Raw genomic sequence first — 15,744 nt, 5'->3', positions numbered from 1 at the left:
ACTGTTTGAATTTCCTCACTAACAAACACTTTACCATATTATATCGTAAAGGTAAGATCCACCGTTATTGTAACAGAGTGGTGCTTGATCGATAGACTAGAAATTCAAACTCCGATTAGTGACAATTTCACAGTCTTGTCTTATCACAAGTGTAAACTCTTTAGTCAGTACAGAAGAGGCCGTGAATCGTGTTCAGAGTTGACGACGATGGATTTTGGTGAGTCAGAGTAAGTCACAGTGGATGAGATTGGTTCATGGTGGGTGGTGGGTCACGGTGGTTCACGGTGGGTGGTGGGTCATGGTGGGTCACGGTGGGTGGTGGGTCATGGTGGGTCACAGTGGGTCATGGCAAGGTCCGTCGACTCTACTGTTCCGCGCTTTTACAGGTCCCTTCATAACTATCTGTTTCTGCGTAGCCACTTTCTCCAGCTGTAGTGTGACGTCACCGCGGTGAAGCAGGGACAAATATTGTAGGCTAAGCCAACATTCCGCCATAGCGATTTGCAAAGAAAAAAAATTAAAATGCGATAAAAATAGACTACATACAGATACAATACGTACTTACTTTAGGATTGTGCAGCATTTGAAGAATAGCTTTGCATCTCCTATCTTAAAAGCATCCTTCTTCCGAAGTTCCCGTGTTTTTCTATTCAAAAACCAAATTCTGAAGAATGTCCTAGCCTTGTCGAATAGTTTCAACATAGAAGTGTCTTTCTTAGGACATCAAATGGTTGGCCAATCACATTCTTTTGTTTTCGATTTTTTTTTTTTTGTAAAATTTTCAAAATACATCTTATTTTTTGTCGCTTTTATCCACCGGGAAGAAGGTAAAATGAGACAAATAGCCTCACATTGCCACCATTCAACTTGGAGAGAATTGCAACTATGTTTAATCCTAAGACTTCAACTTTCGATATGATTTCGAAGTTTAAGTTTTTACTCATAGTCTTATCGGAATCTTCATACATTGACTGTTTCCACACATCTATCAAGCCTCGAATCATTGCCCCTGGACAGTTCTGTATTATTCCAAAATTAAGTAAACCTGTTCGTCATAGGACACGCGCCGATTAACATTCATTTCATCAAATATAAGCACTGAAATTTTCTTCACACTCTTTAAGTAGCGCCCTTATTCCATCAAAATTTTCAAAACTGGTGTAAGAATACCACAAGAAAATGGTTATTTTTGCATGCAATGTCGAAGTGTTGACATATTGGGTACGCGGATTAGAACATGCAACCGCAGATGATTGTATAATTTATCATTGTGGCGCGTTGTGTTAATGCACGAATAATATCTTAATCAGTCCATCTTAGTTTTTTCTTGCCATTTATTAGCATATTTACTTGGCCCTGTATAAAACTTTTTCGTAATATATCCACCACCGGTTATTAACCACTCGATTGAAACTATCACAATATTACATTTTAGAACCGGTCTTTGAAATTAATTCTTTATTATATTTGCTTTCCAATTCTTTTAACTTCGTTTGTAAATATAGACTATTATTTTGGCTTTGTAAATACTGACAGAGTTTAGTTTTTCGTTGGGCCGCGGTGGCTCAATGATAGAGCGTTCACCTCTGGTGCATGCGTCCTTGGTTCGATCCCTGCGCGCCAAACACCGTGTGCGTGGGTTTTCTCGGGGTTCTCCTGTTTCCCCCACTTTCTTTATTCTACTATTTCATTCATTTCTCATCATCACGGTATCCTTTAGACCAGTCGGCATAACCATGCGACGTAAAACTTAAAGATTAAATTTTAGTTTCTCGTTCTTTTCACACAAAAAGGAAAGCTCTTTCTTTAATTCATGCCCCTCACTCTCCACAGAACAAACGGAACATAAACAGTTATTTTTTGTTCCGGTCATAATAGTTATTTCATCTGACTGTACCCAAATGCCTGATTTGTTTTTACTCTAAACAGTAGCTTTCGTACACTTTTTCTTTCATTACTTACAGGAACACGGTTCCGTATGACACTGATAAGTTCAGTGAAGGCACAACATAGGTTTAAACTTATTCTTGAGTGGAATATTTAGAAATTCACGTTTTAAATTACGTTTATAAGCTACGGGAATAAAATGATCGGAATAGACGCTGGCGTTTTTAACTATAAAGGTGTCTTTCCGACAGCATTTCTCTTGCCAAACTTTCCACAGAGAATCCGTGGGAAATACCTGATAAATAACTTCGGAACCCTTAAAATTTCTACTATGATTGCAACAAGTACTTATCGTACAATTCGACAAGCTAACACGAACACTACAATAATTAATTTTTCTCAATACAGGAAAACAAGAATCATTCGCTTTCCTGCAAAAATTAAACAAACAAACAAGGGTGAATGACAAGGACCTTGGGCGAAAGCTGTTTCTGCTCCCGCGGTGACGTCACGATTTTACTACATCTTCGGTTTTCAAAGAAGGGTAGTTATGACGCGACCTTAAAAGAGGGAAGGAACAGTAGGGTCGACGGACCTTGGGGTCATGGTGGGTGGTGGGTCAGAGTTGGTCACGGTGGGTGGTAGGTCACCGTTAGTAATAGACGTTTGTCTGTCTCCTCTCTGTGACTCGAATTTCTGAAGAGGTACTCGAGCTTCTTTTACATGTGAATTAACGCATGGAATTTCGAAAAATGGGCAGGGAGATAAGTCGCGTTTGTCAATGTTATATGCAAAATTATAGACAGGAAAGTATCTTGCAAATATTGTGAACATACATATTTATGCGCAAATGTTGACAAAATAGTGGGACATGTGTGTTCTGGCAGTTACCCAACCTAATTTGTTTATAACATTTAAAAATTTAATATGTTTATAATATTAGTAGTAGAAGTTTAGAAAATCAACTAACATGGAAATTTAAACCGTTTAGCGGTTTAAATATATGTGGACTTACCATTGTTGAAACATATTTACTTTCATGGAACATATTGTAAATAAATATCCATTTTGCGTATGCTCTAAATATAATAAAATATTAATAAAATAACTTAACATCGTTCAGAATATACATTCTAAAGTCTCCCCTGGGGTCAACACTAATAATATACTGTGATATAAAAACGAATTTACCTTTGAAATCATAATATGTAATAGAATGCAATTTTCTTTGTGATTGTATATGAATTCCCGGAAAATTCCCATTTTTGGGAATCTTCCCGGGAATATTCCCAAAAAATATCTTCCCGGGAATTTACCCATCACTAGTTCTGACCTTACTTCGGACCCCCTTTTTTGGGTCATGCAGTTCTTTCTTTTTCAAAGACCCTGATTCACCATGTGGCATATCATTGGAAAGTGTGTGTCTTACACTTCCCGAAACTGTGACGGTGCTTACATTATTTTAATTAGTAAACTCCATATACTCTATTTCGCGCACCTTCATTTTTATGGAAAAAAACAATTGGTTCACAGAAAACGGTAGGTTGTACGGACAAATGTTTGGTAGGGCAATCTTATTTTTCCCACCTTTTCGAATGTACATTCGAAATATACCGTTCCCATTTGGAAATCGCCAGAACGGGGCATGTGCCTCCATTACACCACGAAGGGAGGCTTTCGGGATTTTTGTAAATAATTTCTACGGATTCTTTGGACCCACATTTGTGATACATTTTTTTTTATTTCAACTTGATAGCATGTACCGTTCTCGAGAAAAAGGTAGTGTCTATGTCGCTCTGGAACACCCTGTACAGGGTTTTCATAAAGTCTGGACGGATTTAATTTGCTTATAATTTTCATAAAAATGCTCATATTGAAATCAAATAAAGTGCAAACGGTAGCGGAAGCATTAAATTTTTACCTGTAATCTGCACCAGCTCAGTTCATTCACCGCCACACCTCCAACTGGGTGCCATTTACGTCCACACATTCGCGTAGGACCGTCTAGGAATCGACTTCTGTGGGCTGTTGATGATGCTTTCCCTTACCCTGCTCACTGTTGCAGGCGATGTTGGCGGCCTCCCACTTCGAGGACGGTCCAGGACGCTTCCTGTCTCCAAGAACTTAGCATGCCACTTTCGGATTGCACTCTCAGTCGGTGCCGGCTCTTTGAACTCTTCAGTGAACTTTCGACACACCAAAATTAGCCTTGCCCTCCCTCTCCCTCTCTCAACGTGTTCAGAGTTGCCGCTTATCTAACAGTGTTGCCAACTAAAAATTTAATCCTTCCGCTACCATTTGCACTTTATTTGATTTCATTATGAGCATTTTTATGAAAATTATAAGCAAATTAAATCCGTCCAGACTTTATGAAAACCCTGTATACTTATCCTAAGGGGAACCCATATATACATATCAAATATTTTCCATAAACCTAATCTTAATTCTATAGGTAATGCTGTTTCACAAGATGAGCTAGAGACAGAAATTTTCTCAAATTGTAAAGAAACCGCTGGCGTCGAGGCTGCCACAAAAGCACGGGTAAGTTTCTACATTTTTCTACTTAAACGTTTATTTCATCTTTATTATTTCGTAACATAGAAGTAACTGCAGATTCAGCATAACTGAGAAATGAAAATTGGAAAATTGCTAAACGAGCTGTAAATGTAGATTAATAGAAAGTTCTTATCTATTTAAAATTCCCTTTATCTTTTTAACTGCCTTTCTTCTTTATATAAAGTGACTCAGTTTATTTGCTTGTGAATCTTTGAAAATTCATACAAAAATGTATAAGCTTTTGTTGACTAAAGAGTAATTCTAACAAATCATAGACTACTATTGTAAACAATGCTATACATTGTCTTTTATTGTTATTTCTCAATGAGTTATAGTCAGAGGAAAACAATCTAAATGTCTAGAACCGCAGAATCAAGGCACTGCAAAGGAAAAATCAGCAATTTGTACAAATATTTTTTTTTCTAAAGTATTGTAACGTTTTCAATTTAGTTTGATCTGGAACATGTCATTATTACTGTAAATTTTTCAAAACTGCTTCATAATTCATATTCCACAGTGGTCAGAAAGCGTTGCGTCATGCTATCTGTTAAACTGCAAACCCAACGTTTACTGCAGCTTTATGGGAGAGTGAACACGCTCATTCACGTGATAAAACAATATCCTGTTTTTATTACTTATAGCTAATTGCTTGAAAATTATGTTTGACTAATGAATTAATTGTATTAAGAGTTTTATGTCTCTATTGCATTTATACTTAGCGGTTGTACTTATATAATTTTGCGAGAAGCTTCCGATCGTAAATTATTTAGGGCCGCAAGTTGCCTAAATTCGCCAGCAGTTACCTATTTTCGTGTAACAAAGTTTCTGGACCAAGGACTCACAATCCATGTATCCAGATTGACGGTATTTTCATTTCTTCACATAGAGTTTTGTGATTAAAATGTTAATTGGCATTGATAATAGCTAGTATCCGAAAAGTGGTTAAAATTACTTTCAAACTGTTCCGAAATAGTGAAGAGGAGACTTTCATAACCTGTGGTATGCGTACCACTGATGATACTCGAGGTGCTGTTGGTGGTACATGTGCCGGTGGTACATGTGCCTTATAGTTACATTAATAATTAATACTTTGGTGGTACGCCGGCAGAAAAGGTTGAGAAATTCTGCTGTAGGGTATTAGACTATACACACTTGGCTATAAAATTATTTTCCCTATCGGACACCTCACGAACTGCCTAGGAAACTGGGATACGTCCCGAAAACCACAATTGTCTTTATTATATCTCTACGTATGATTACCTCTAGATATAAACTCATGTCTCCGGTGTTGTTGCTCTAAAATATTCACAAAGTATATGGTATTTTGTGAACATCTATGATTGGCGTAAAAGACATGCCGAACAGTAAAGAAGATTTTCTTAACTAACACATGAATCAATGATTTCGTGAAAATATGAACACTGCGATAATGTTTTACGATCTAAAATAATTTTATGCTGTATTTCTTGTCGTCGCGAATTCTGTCGAGAAATTTGAAGCTTAAAATATATAAAACGATAATCATGTCTGTTGTTCTGTACGGTTGCTAAACATGATCACTTACTCTGGGGGAAGAACATAGACTGAAAGTATTGGAGAACAAGATCCTGAGACGAATATTCGGACCCAAGAGGAACGGGAATGGGGAATGGTGGAAACTTCATAACAAGGAACTACATCGTTTATATGGTTTACCCAACATTGTTACGGTCGTCAAGTCTAAGAGGTTTAGGTGAGCGGGTCATGTAGCTAGAATGGAAGAAAGTAGAAATGCTTTCAAAGTCTTGACTGGAAGACCAATCGGAAAACGACCATTAGGAAGACCAAGGCGCAGATGGGAGGACAATATTAAGATGGATCTCGCAGAGATTGGAATACAGGGTAGAAACTGGATGCAGTTAGCTAAGGATAGAAGTCAGTGGAGAGCTTTTGTGAACGCGGCATTGAATCTCCGGATTCCGTAGGCCATAGAGTTAATTAGTTAGTTATTTCCTTGATGATACTCCTTCGATAAATCATATTTAGATATTTCTCAGATAATAGCATAAATAAGTGCAGATACGCAGAAGGAACTAACTACTAGAGGAAACAGAAAGATCCCGGGATACCAGCAGAAATTAAGAAAATTGTGGTGAGGAATGGAATCATTAATATCATAGTTAAACAAAACTTTCATACTGATATGTACTCATCAAAACAATACGAACTAGGACAAAGACTCCGTTCACGTAATCTTTTCGCTTATTATCTTTAACTTTTCTCTCTTTGAGATCCCTATTGTGGCTAAACGGTTAGCATATATGTCTCAGATCCGGAAGAGACCTGGATTCGATTCACGGAAGGTGTTTATGTAGTTCGGATTCCACGATCAGCTGTAAGTCTACGTCTCATGTTGCTTTGATGGTGAAATACATGCTAAACACTAATCCTACCTACATAATTTCTTTCGTGATCGCAGAGTAATGAGAAAAGCAAACAAAAAACTATTTTTTTTTTGTCGCATGATTGAACAGCGGCCTAAGAATAGGATAGAAAAGAAAGTTATGCAATCATTTAAGACTGGATTTAGATCCGATCAGTAATGATTTCAGAAAATGGCTCGGATGAAATTTCCGGGAATGAATTGGGGGACAAATGTAGCTCCGAGGACAATGTATCCTATCGAGCTATATGTAGATACAAGGTATTTTGTAATACTTTTCACCTGCAATGTATTGAAATTTCGCCACGATCCGATTAAATAAATGACAAGTGTAAACGAAATACTTCCTGCAACATTTTCAAAGTTTCTGTAAATGTTTTGCCCAAACAATTCGATTCAAAGATACTGATCTTCCAAACTCTTCATTTTCGTAACATCACTTTGCTCGAGTAGAGAACAACTTCACTCAATACTTGCAGTTTTACAACGACAAAGGCAGGATTAGACTATGCATTATCGTTAAAATGCTTGGGAAGAATCCCACTACCCGGTACTCATAAATAGAAAGTCAATCACAGTTTCGTAGATCATATTCTTTCAATATTATTTTCCATCTGGACATCGTTAATGATTTGTAATAATTAACTAATTCTTGCTTTTGAAATGCATCATGTACGTACAAGTGTAAACTGTAAGTATCAATTTGTGAAAATTTCAAATAAAATAGCTTAGTGTGTTAGTAGTATATGTACCTAACTTTTGGCGCACTTTCCCCCTCCACCCCCCTAACTACCAAAAAATTACAAATCCTCCACTGACCATAGTACTTTAACAAAGTCACACAGCGCAAAGTATCCCCATAACTACAATGTTAAAGTGAGATTGAATATGCTTTTATGACATTTGAAATCATAAAAACTTACATCTAAAACTTATAACTAAAAACTTACAATCTAAAACTATTTCTCTTCTATCTTATAGTGTCCCCATGGTAGGGTATTGACCCCATCCTTTAAAACACATCTCTTATCATCGACACAACTTAAAGCTAACTTATTTACTTCTATACTATACAAATCATGCTTATAACTTCTAATCAAATTCATCTTCTTATAATACTCCGTTTGACTAATCAAGCAGTCCTTATATTCGTTAAATGAAAGTTCTTTATACACAACGCTCTTCTTAACACCTTTAGCTTTCTTACAACACTTTTCTTTATCGAACTTACCTTTAAAGTCTTTATCTGTTAAATCTATTTGAGGTGCTTTTATACTATACATCTTACTTCTTAAACCTACAAACTCTTCTATGATTGTACCTTTAATCTCATCCTTCATCTTACCAAGTATTTTCTTATTGATCTATGGTATGTTGTATCTATTGTTTTGAGGGTAATCACTTGTATCGAAGTAATCAATATAACCTTTCATATCTTCGTACACATCTTTTGTTTGAATGTGGTAAATGTAACTATCTGTGTCTGTGTAACATATTTCTATCTTGTCTTGATACTTTGGCTTCATCACATTATAATGAAAGTCATACATTAAATACTTTGAAAGATCTAATATACTCATTCCAACATATATCGGTTTGTTAAAGGTTAGTTTGGTTTTATTTAATACTATCGCACATAAGTTCTCTGTGTAAATAGTTCTACTTTTAAAGTTTGGTTGAGCAATTAGTTTTTCTACTCTAGCTGGATCACATTCTACTTTTATAGGCTTACATCTCTTTCTAATATTTTCCATTGTCTTCCCGAATACACTGTTGTTCATCAGCTTATAGAAGTCTTTCTCAAAGTCATTTGTTGCTTTTGTTCTCATTTGTGTGTTTAAATCTATATAGTTCTTTAACCAATCTGATTGCTCAAACTCTATTACTCGATGTATCTTCTTAAGTTTTAATCCAAGTGATAGACACTGTTTTAAGTTTCGATAGTGAATCACATATTTCTTTTTATCATATAGAGTTGTTAATAGCTTTGATTGTTTTGAACCAGGTGGACATATATTTTGAGGAGCTAATGGGTAATCTTTATGATAGTCATGCAACTCTTTTGGATATTCAAGATCAACTTCTAGTATGTAACCAGTAGTATAATTATCAGGTATGCTTGCGAAATCGGTTTCATTTATCTCTTCTTCACTTAACCATCTAAATTCCGTATACGGTAGATACTGATTCATAGCCCATCCATATAGATTGTTTGCGTCTAAGTACATTAGGTAAGAATCATTTTTGCTCTTATCATAATCTTCCATATACTTATTGTTTGCTTTTACATATCTTTTTGAGCATTGACTAATCCCACCTCTTATACCTTTCTCTATCATCAATACCATATCATAATCGGTTAGTAACTCTAATTTTATATTTGTCATCTTTAACATTGCATCCCAAGCTAAACCTGGTGCTGTCATATACCATGCCGGATCAAGACCATAAGCCTTAAGACATGTCTCTCTAAAGTTTTCAAACACATCTGCTAATAACAGGACATCAGTTTTTACATATAGATCATGGTATTGTCCGAGGTTATTAATTTTAAATGTCTCCCATACTTTCTTTGCATGCTCATAATCCTCATCACTAATATGTGTGTTAGTTAACTTGTTGAAGAATGCTTCCTTTGATGGTAACTTTCTCTGTCTAAACTTATTCCAGTCATTAACATAATCATATGGGTAAACACCTTTTCTTATTACAAGTCTGAATTGTTCTTCACTAGTGTAGAAGTGTTGCGTATGAATCATTTGTTCTCTTGTTAGGTTTGATGATAGTTTATCTAAACTGCAAGCCATAAATCTAAATGAGTCTATGAATTTTAATTTGATGGTTCCAACATTTTTACTGAATGATATATATCGTTCTTCGTTATTAGGAATTAAATCTATTTGCTCTTTATTACATCCTAGCTCTTTAATAAACAAATGGGAATCATATCCTGTTAGATTATGTATAATCACTGGTACAAACTTAGGTACTTTCACTTTTAGATTACAACTATTACATAATGCAGCTACAAACTTTCCACTTATGTGATCATGATGTTTAACTTTATGATTATTTGTAGTATACTCCTGCTTACAGTAAGAACAGTGTGTAGACTTATTGAATTCTTTTCTCTCCTTGCTTGTTAAAGGTACTTCGTTATTCTGTTTATATATATTTGATATCTTTTTGGCTTCTTTCTTTAACATACTTATGAACTTCTTAGCTGCATCTTTACCTCTATACACAACAGGATTTGTTTTAGTTCCATCGCTCTTTACAATATAGTAACAGAATCCGGATGGTTTATGTTCTTGATATTTCTTAGTATATGGTTTATTTTGCGGATAGCATTCATTACAACCCATAACCTTGTGTAGTAGACACTCAAAGTCAGCATAAATCACAAATGGCATCTTCATCGTATATTGGTAGTTCTTAAATTCAACGTATGTATTTTTTGGTGGCATTTCTATTTTAACAGCTTCATGACTAGAACAATCTTTCTCATGTCTATCTAATGCATCTTGTGAGTAGAAATATAACAAACATCTATCATATAAATATTTTCGGGCTCTCCACTTAGTCATTTGACTGCTAACTAACCTACTCAAGTCTTTTATCCAACAGTAGTGTGTTTTACTTTCTTCTTTTACATATAATAAATTAACATGTGTTTCTTTTTTGTTTTGAGTGTGATATAAAATGTAGACCATGTATTGCTCGTTGTAGGTATAAACGTTAATGGATATATCAAGCATTCTTTCAATTTTTGGAATATCACTTAGTTTTAGTGGAAAATGAATATCTTTTAGTTTAGATTATAAATCTATGAACACGTGCTTATATTTTGATGGTCTTTGGGGGTCTTTCTCAACAGGATGTAATGCAGAAGAAATCGCATATAAGAAACATTTTTCATCCGTGTTCTTTACATTGATAACAGCTTTTTTCGTTTTAATTGTATTTGGTAGTTCTATGTATGATGATCCTTTATATGGTGTGTATTTATTGAGTGCTAATTCTAAAAAGTTAATATTGATAAGAGCCCAACCAGAACCTCTAGCTTGGAACTCATCCATTCTTGTTCTTAATATTTGTTTTGCAGTAATTATAAATTCTTTTAAGTTGGTTGATTGATGCACTTCTCTATTATTAGTGTTGAAATAGAAGGTCTGTATTTCTTTTCCTTTCTTATATTCACAGTTTATCAAAAGATTAACTTTCAATGAATTATGTTTCTCTAAGCTGATGTTTATTCTATTTATTAAAGCTTTCGACGTTGAGGTGATATATTGCTCTAGAGGATCATGTTCTTTGTAATCTGTTGTAAATCTCCATGTTTCTAATCTTGATTTGAATGCTGTGCTTTTAAGTTTTACATCGATTGGTTGTGATTCAACTTTGATTCTTGGTTCTTCAATTACTTCTTGTTTAAAGGGGAATATATTTCTAATCTGCCTTCTGCTTTGTTCATCGTCATGTTGTTTAACAAGGTCTATCAGTTCTGCTTTTCTTAATCGGGAATATCTTCTGATTCCCCGCTCTTTACATTGTCGTCTTAAATCTATTACAGTAAACTTATTATAATTTCTCATCTTATTTATTATATAGAAAATCTTCGTTAGTACTCTTCACCGGGTTATTTCAATTCATTTTCATTTTTTCTAACACATCGTTTAAACATCTGCACGCGTCTGCCATTGCCTACATATGTTTCCTCGTTGTGTTAGCCTAGAACTTTCATGGGAAGACCCATCAAAGTCACATATACACATTTAAAACTGATTCATTTTTGTAGGCTTACTCATCATCATCATCATCATAATAATCATCACTACCATATTTGTATTCATCATCACTACTCAAATCAGATGTTTTTTGCTGCATTACTAATAACTCTTTTTCCTTTAACAGTATTTGCTTCTCTAGTAGTGTTGCTAAGAGTTTAAGATCATGATGAATTAGTTCAAGTCTATCATGTAATAAATCAAAATCTTTCTCCATATTTGTTATATAGAAAACCAACAAAAATGAAATAAATTTTAAAATCTAAGAATAAAAACAAACATGACTAGTGCTAAGGAAATATTATCTTACAAACCTGTATTTGATTGTGTATGTAAACATTTAGATATTGGTGGTTATAATGACAAAGACAAAATAAATTTTAGCGTATCCTTAGGTATGTTAGATCATTTGTTCAAGAAGGCCACTAAAGAAAACAACTCATTTCTTACACAAAACATTCTCTATGCGAACGTTATGAACTTGTCAGATGAGATATTAGATTCACTGACTGATGAACAATGGTTATCTATAGGTTATGATGATTATGAGGAGGAATATAACTATGATCACATTACAGAAGACTTCATACGTACATATCTGCAGAAAGTTAATTTGATTGAAATATGTTTATGGAAAAATTTGTCGGAAGAGTTTATAAGAGAATTAGCTGATAAAGTTGATTGGGAGATTATTTCAGGAAGCCAAGACTTATCAGAAGACTTTATAAGAGAATTTGCAGATATTTATTTATTTATTTATTTATTTATTTATTTATTTATTGTCAACACAACAGGCTATAGCCCAATAACAGTGTTGTAAATTACGCAATTACATGTTCGTAACTCTTGATAACATAACTTGAGTTCACAACTCTTGATAACTCATGATAATGGCATTCCGAAATTTCTTAGGCGACATACCACATATATCAAATTCATTGTTATTTGTACACATTCTATTATACAAAGCTGTTGTCCTCCAGATTGGTGATTTCATCATTATATTAGTTCTTGATTTTCTGCAGTAATAAAGACCAGTGTTTCTACGTACTTTTAATGTGGGGACATGAAAATTCAATAAAGAAACTAAATCAGGACAATCCAAAATATTTTGCGTTACTTTTTGAATGAATAATAAGTCCATCATATGTCGCCTTTGTTCTAGTGTAGGAAGATTAAAGTTAGCAAGTATGGTTTTACAGCTGTCAAATGTAGGATAAATGTGAGTTTCTTTATATGTTAGAAATTTAAAAAATTTTGTTTGTATTCTTTCTAATTGCTTGCGATGTTTTATGTGAGTCGGATTCCAAATAGTAGAGGTATACTCTAACTTTGAGCGAACATATGCATTGTACAACTTCTGTAATGTTGAACAGTTCTTAAATTCTTTTCCCGTTCTAATTATGAATCCTAATAGCTTGAATGCTTCGCTTGTTATATTTACAATATGATTGTCAAACATTAACTTAGAATCAAACGTAACACCCAGATCTTTAACTGATTCATGCCTATTTACTATATATTTATTAATTTCATAATTAAAGTGACGAGGTGATTTGCTCCTAGTGAATGATAATACTTTGCACTTGCTTTCATTGACCCCAAGTTGATTCGAAGAGCACCAGTTACCAATATGATCTAGACCTTGCTGCAGCTTTATGTTGTCGTCCGCAGAATTGATTTTAGCATATATTTTTAGATCATCGGCATATAGTAATTTTTCATGGTCAGGAATACAGTCAGGTAAATCATTAATAAACAAGAGAAATAATAATGGTCCTAAATTTGAACCCTGAGGGACCCCTGAGGATGCAATATATTCTTTAGATTTGTATGTATTAAAAAGAACGGATTGTTTACGATTAGATAGGTATGATGAGAAGAATTTAATCAGGGACGGAGAAAAGTGGAAAAGCTTTAATTTTTCTAGTAATATGTTATGATTAACTTTATCAAAAGCTTTTTCAAAGTCAATATAAATCACATCTACTTGGCTGCCTACATCTAATGAATTCGCTATAAAATCTGTAATAATTGCAAGATTTGTTATTGTGGATCTTTGTGAAATAAAGCCATGTTGTTTAATTGAGATAACCGGTTTGACGTGATTAAGGATTCGTCGATACAAGATATGCTCAAATACTTTGGCAAAAGCAGGTAATATTGCTATGGGTCGAAAGTTGGTAATATCTTGACTATTGTTGGACTTCGGAATTGGACAAATTAAAGCTGTTTTCCATTTGTCTGGAAAAGTGCTTGTTCTTAGTGATAAATTGAATGCAATTAATAGGGGATATTTAAATATATCAGCGCAACCCTTCACAATGTAGGAGGGAAGTCCGTGAGAACCAACTGCCGTTTTGGACTTAAGGTTCTTAATAGCCATTTCTATTTCATTCAAATCTATCTGGCAAATATTTAGTGTTCCTATGCTACCATATATGTTATCTCCCAGATCTATGTTGGGATCAATTATCGTTTCTGAAGAGGAAACATAGACTGATCTAAAATACTTCGCAAAAGTATTGGCTATTTCCTCGTTACTACACAGATTATGACCCTGAAACTTTAATGATTTGGACGGTAGATGTCTTTTCCTATTTTTAATAAAATTCCACAATTCACTTGAATTCTTAGTAATAATATTTTCAGTATTATGTAAGAATGTTTCATAGGCTAATTTGATGTCATTTTTAACTTCTTTTCTTAAACGAGCAAATTCCATGTAATAGGAGGTACTATTGCTAGTTTTTAGTTGAAATTTCCTACGATAACTTGCCTTAGCCTTCAATTTATTAATTATGTCTTTAGTGAACCAGCACGGAAATTTCGAGGCAGAGTTTTTCCTGCGAGGGGCGCAAGTATCGAATATTTCATAGATAATATCATATAGCCTACTCACTAAGTCATTAACATTATTGTATTCCCTTAGGCATTCCCAATCGACACACATTAAACTAGTATACAATTTCATAAAATTCGCTTTTCTAAAATTGTAGCCAAAAATGTTAGAATTATGACCTACTTTTGAACGACTTTCATGATGCACATTTATTACTATAGCGGGACGATGTTGATCTTCTGGCACTAATGGGAGAAATTCCCTGATAATTTCAACAGATTCTAGTGTAGATAAAACTAGATCTAGAGTTCGATTATTATTGTTTTGTATGTGGTTAAAAGATTTCATATCATAAAAAAACATGAAATTATGTAAATTTTGACATTTTACGGTACTATTTTCCAGATTAAATTCATTGTTTTCTATTTCTTTTATGTTAAAATCACCAACCAGGAGAACAGAACAGCCTTGGGGACACTTACTTTCAATACGTTCAAAAAAAAATATTATACACATCTATACTTGAATTTGGTTGAAAATAAACTACACATATAAAAATTGTTTTACCCCCAGTCGTGATTTTGACAATAACACAATCAAATTCATCATCATAGCTGTCTATTATACTGAGATTGTATTTCTGCAAAGCTGCCACAAGAACTCCACCCCCCCTAGATTTGCCTAGTTTATCAACATTGCGATCCTGACGCGCCACAGTATATCTATTATCAAATAGTTCCGCATCATAATGCTTTTCATTTATCCATGTCTCTGTTATTGTAATAATGTCATAATCATGCGACAGAACATTGCAGAAAAAAATGTTGGCTTTACCACGCAAACTATTTGCATTTTGATAATAGACTCGTAAAGCAGTCCTTGTTCTAGTGTCACCACTGTTTTCACATACCACTTGATTGTACACTTCACTGTTTTGAGAGAAAGAAGACTTACCCACAGCCAATTCATTTTCTTCACTTTCCTTCCTCTGTCAATCCCTATATCTGGCTGGTTGGCTCAAGGTCGCGCGGGTTGGTTTCTTCTGTTGTCTCTTCTCAGCGGGTGGCGGTTCCTTCCACATAGACAAGCCTTTGGGGGAAGCACTTTGATTGTCCACACTCAATGTTGTAACCTCTCTTGTCGCATTTTGGTTCAACTCATGTTCTGTTATTTCATCACTGCGTGTTTGAAGCTCTTCTAGTGTGTATGATTTCCCATTTATACACAGTTTATTGAACTGAAGTCTTGCA

At 34.4% G+C, this 15,744-nt stretch overlaps 1 protein-coding gene across 1 annotated transcript in view; it reads left to right on the top strand.

Annotated features, from left to right (window-relative positions):
- LOC145663766 (uncharacterized) overlaps positions 1–15,744 on the top strand; it is a 97,704-nt gene that overhangs the window by 9,093 nt on the left and 72,867 nt on the right. Inside the window, exon 2 of the mRNA XM_081729855.1 lies at positions 4,340–4,428. Coding sequence (XP_081585981.1) covers positions 4,340–4,428 — 89 coding nt within the window. The remainder of the gene's footprint in view (positions 1–4,339; positions 4,429–15,744) is intronic.

The sequence above is a fragment of the Thermobia domestica genome, chromosome 11 (assembly GCF_964235325.1).
Source record: "Thermobia domestica chromosome 11, izTheDome1.hap1.1, whole genome shotgun sequence".
Classification (NCBI taxonomy): Eukaryota; Metazoa; Arthropoda; class Insecta; order Zygentoma; family Lepismatidae; genus Thermobia; species Thermobia domestica.
The sequence above is the reverse complement of the archived record's forward strand: the minus strand, read 5'-3'. Positions and strand labels throughout refer to the sequence as shown.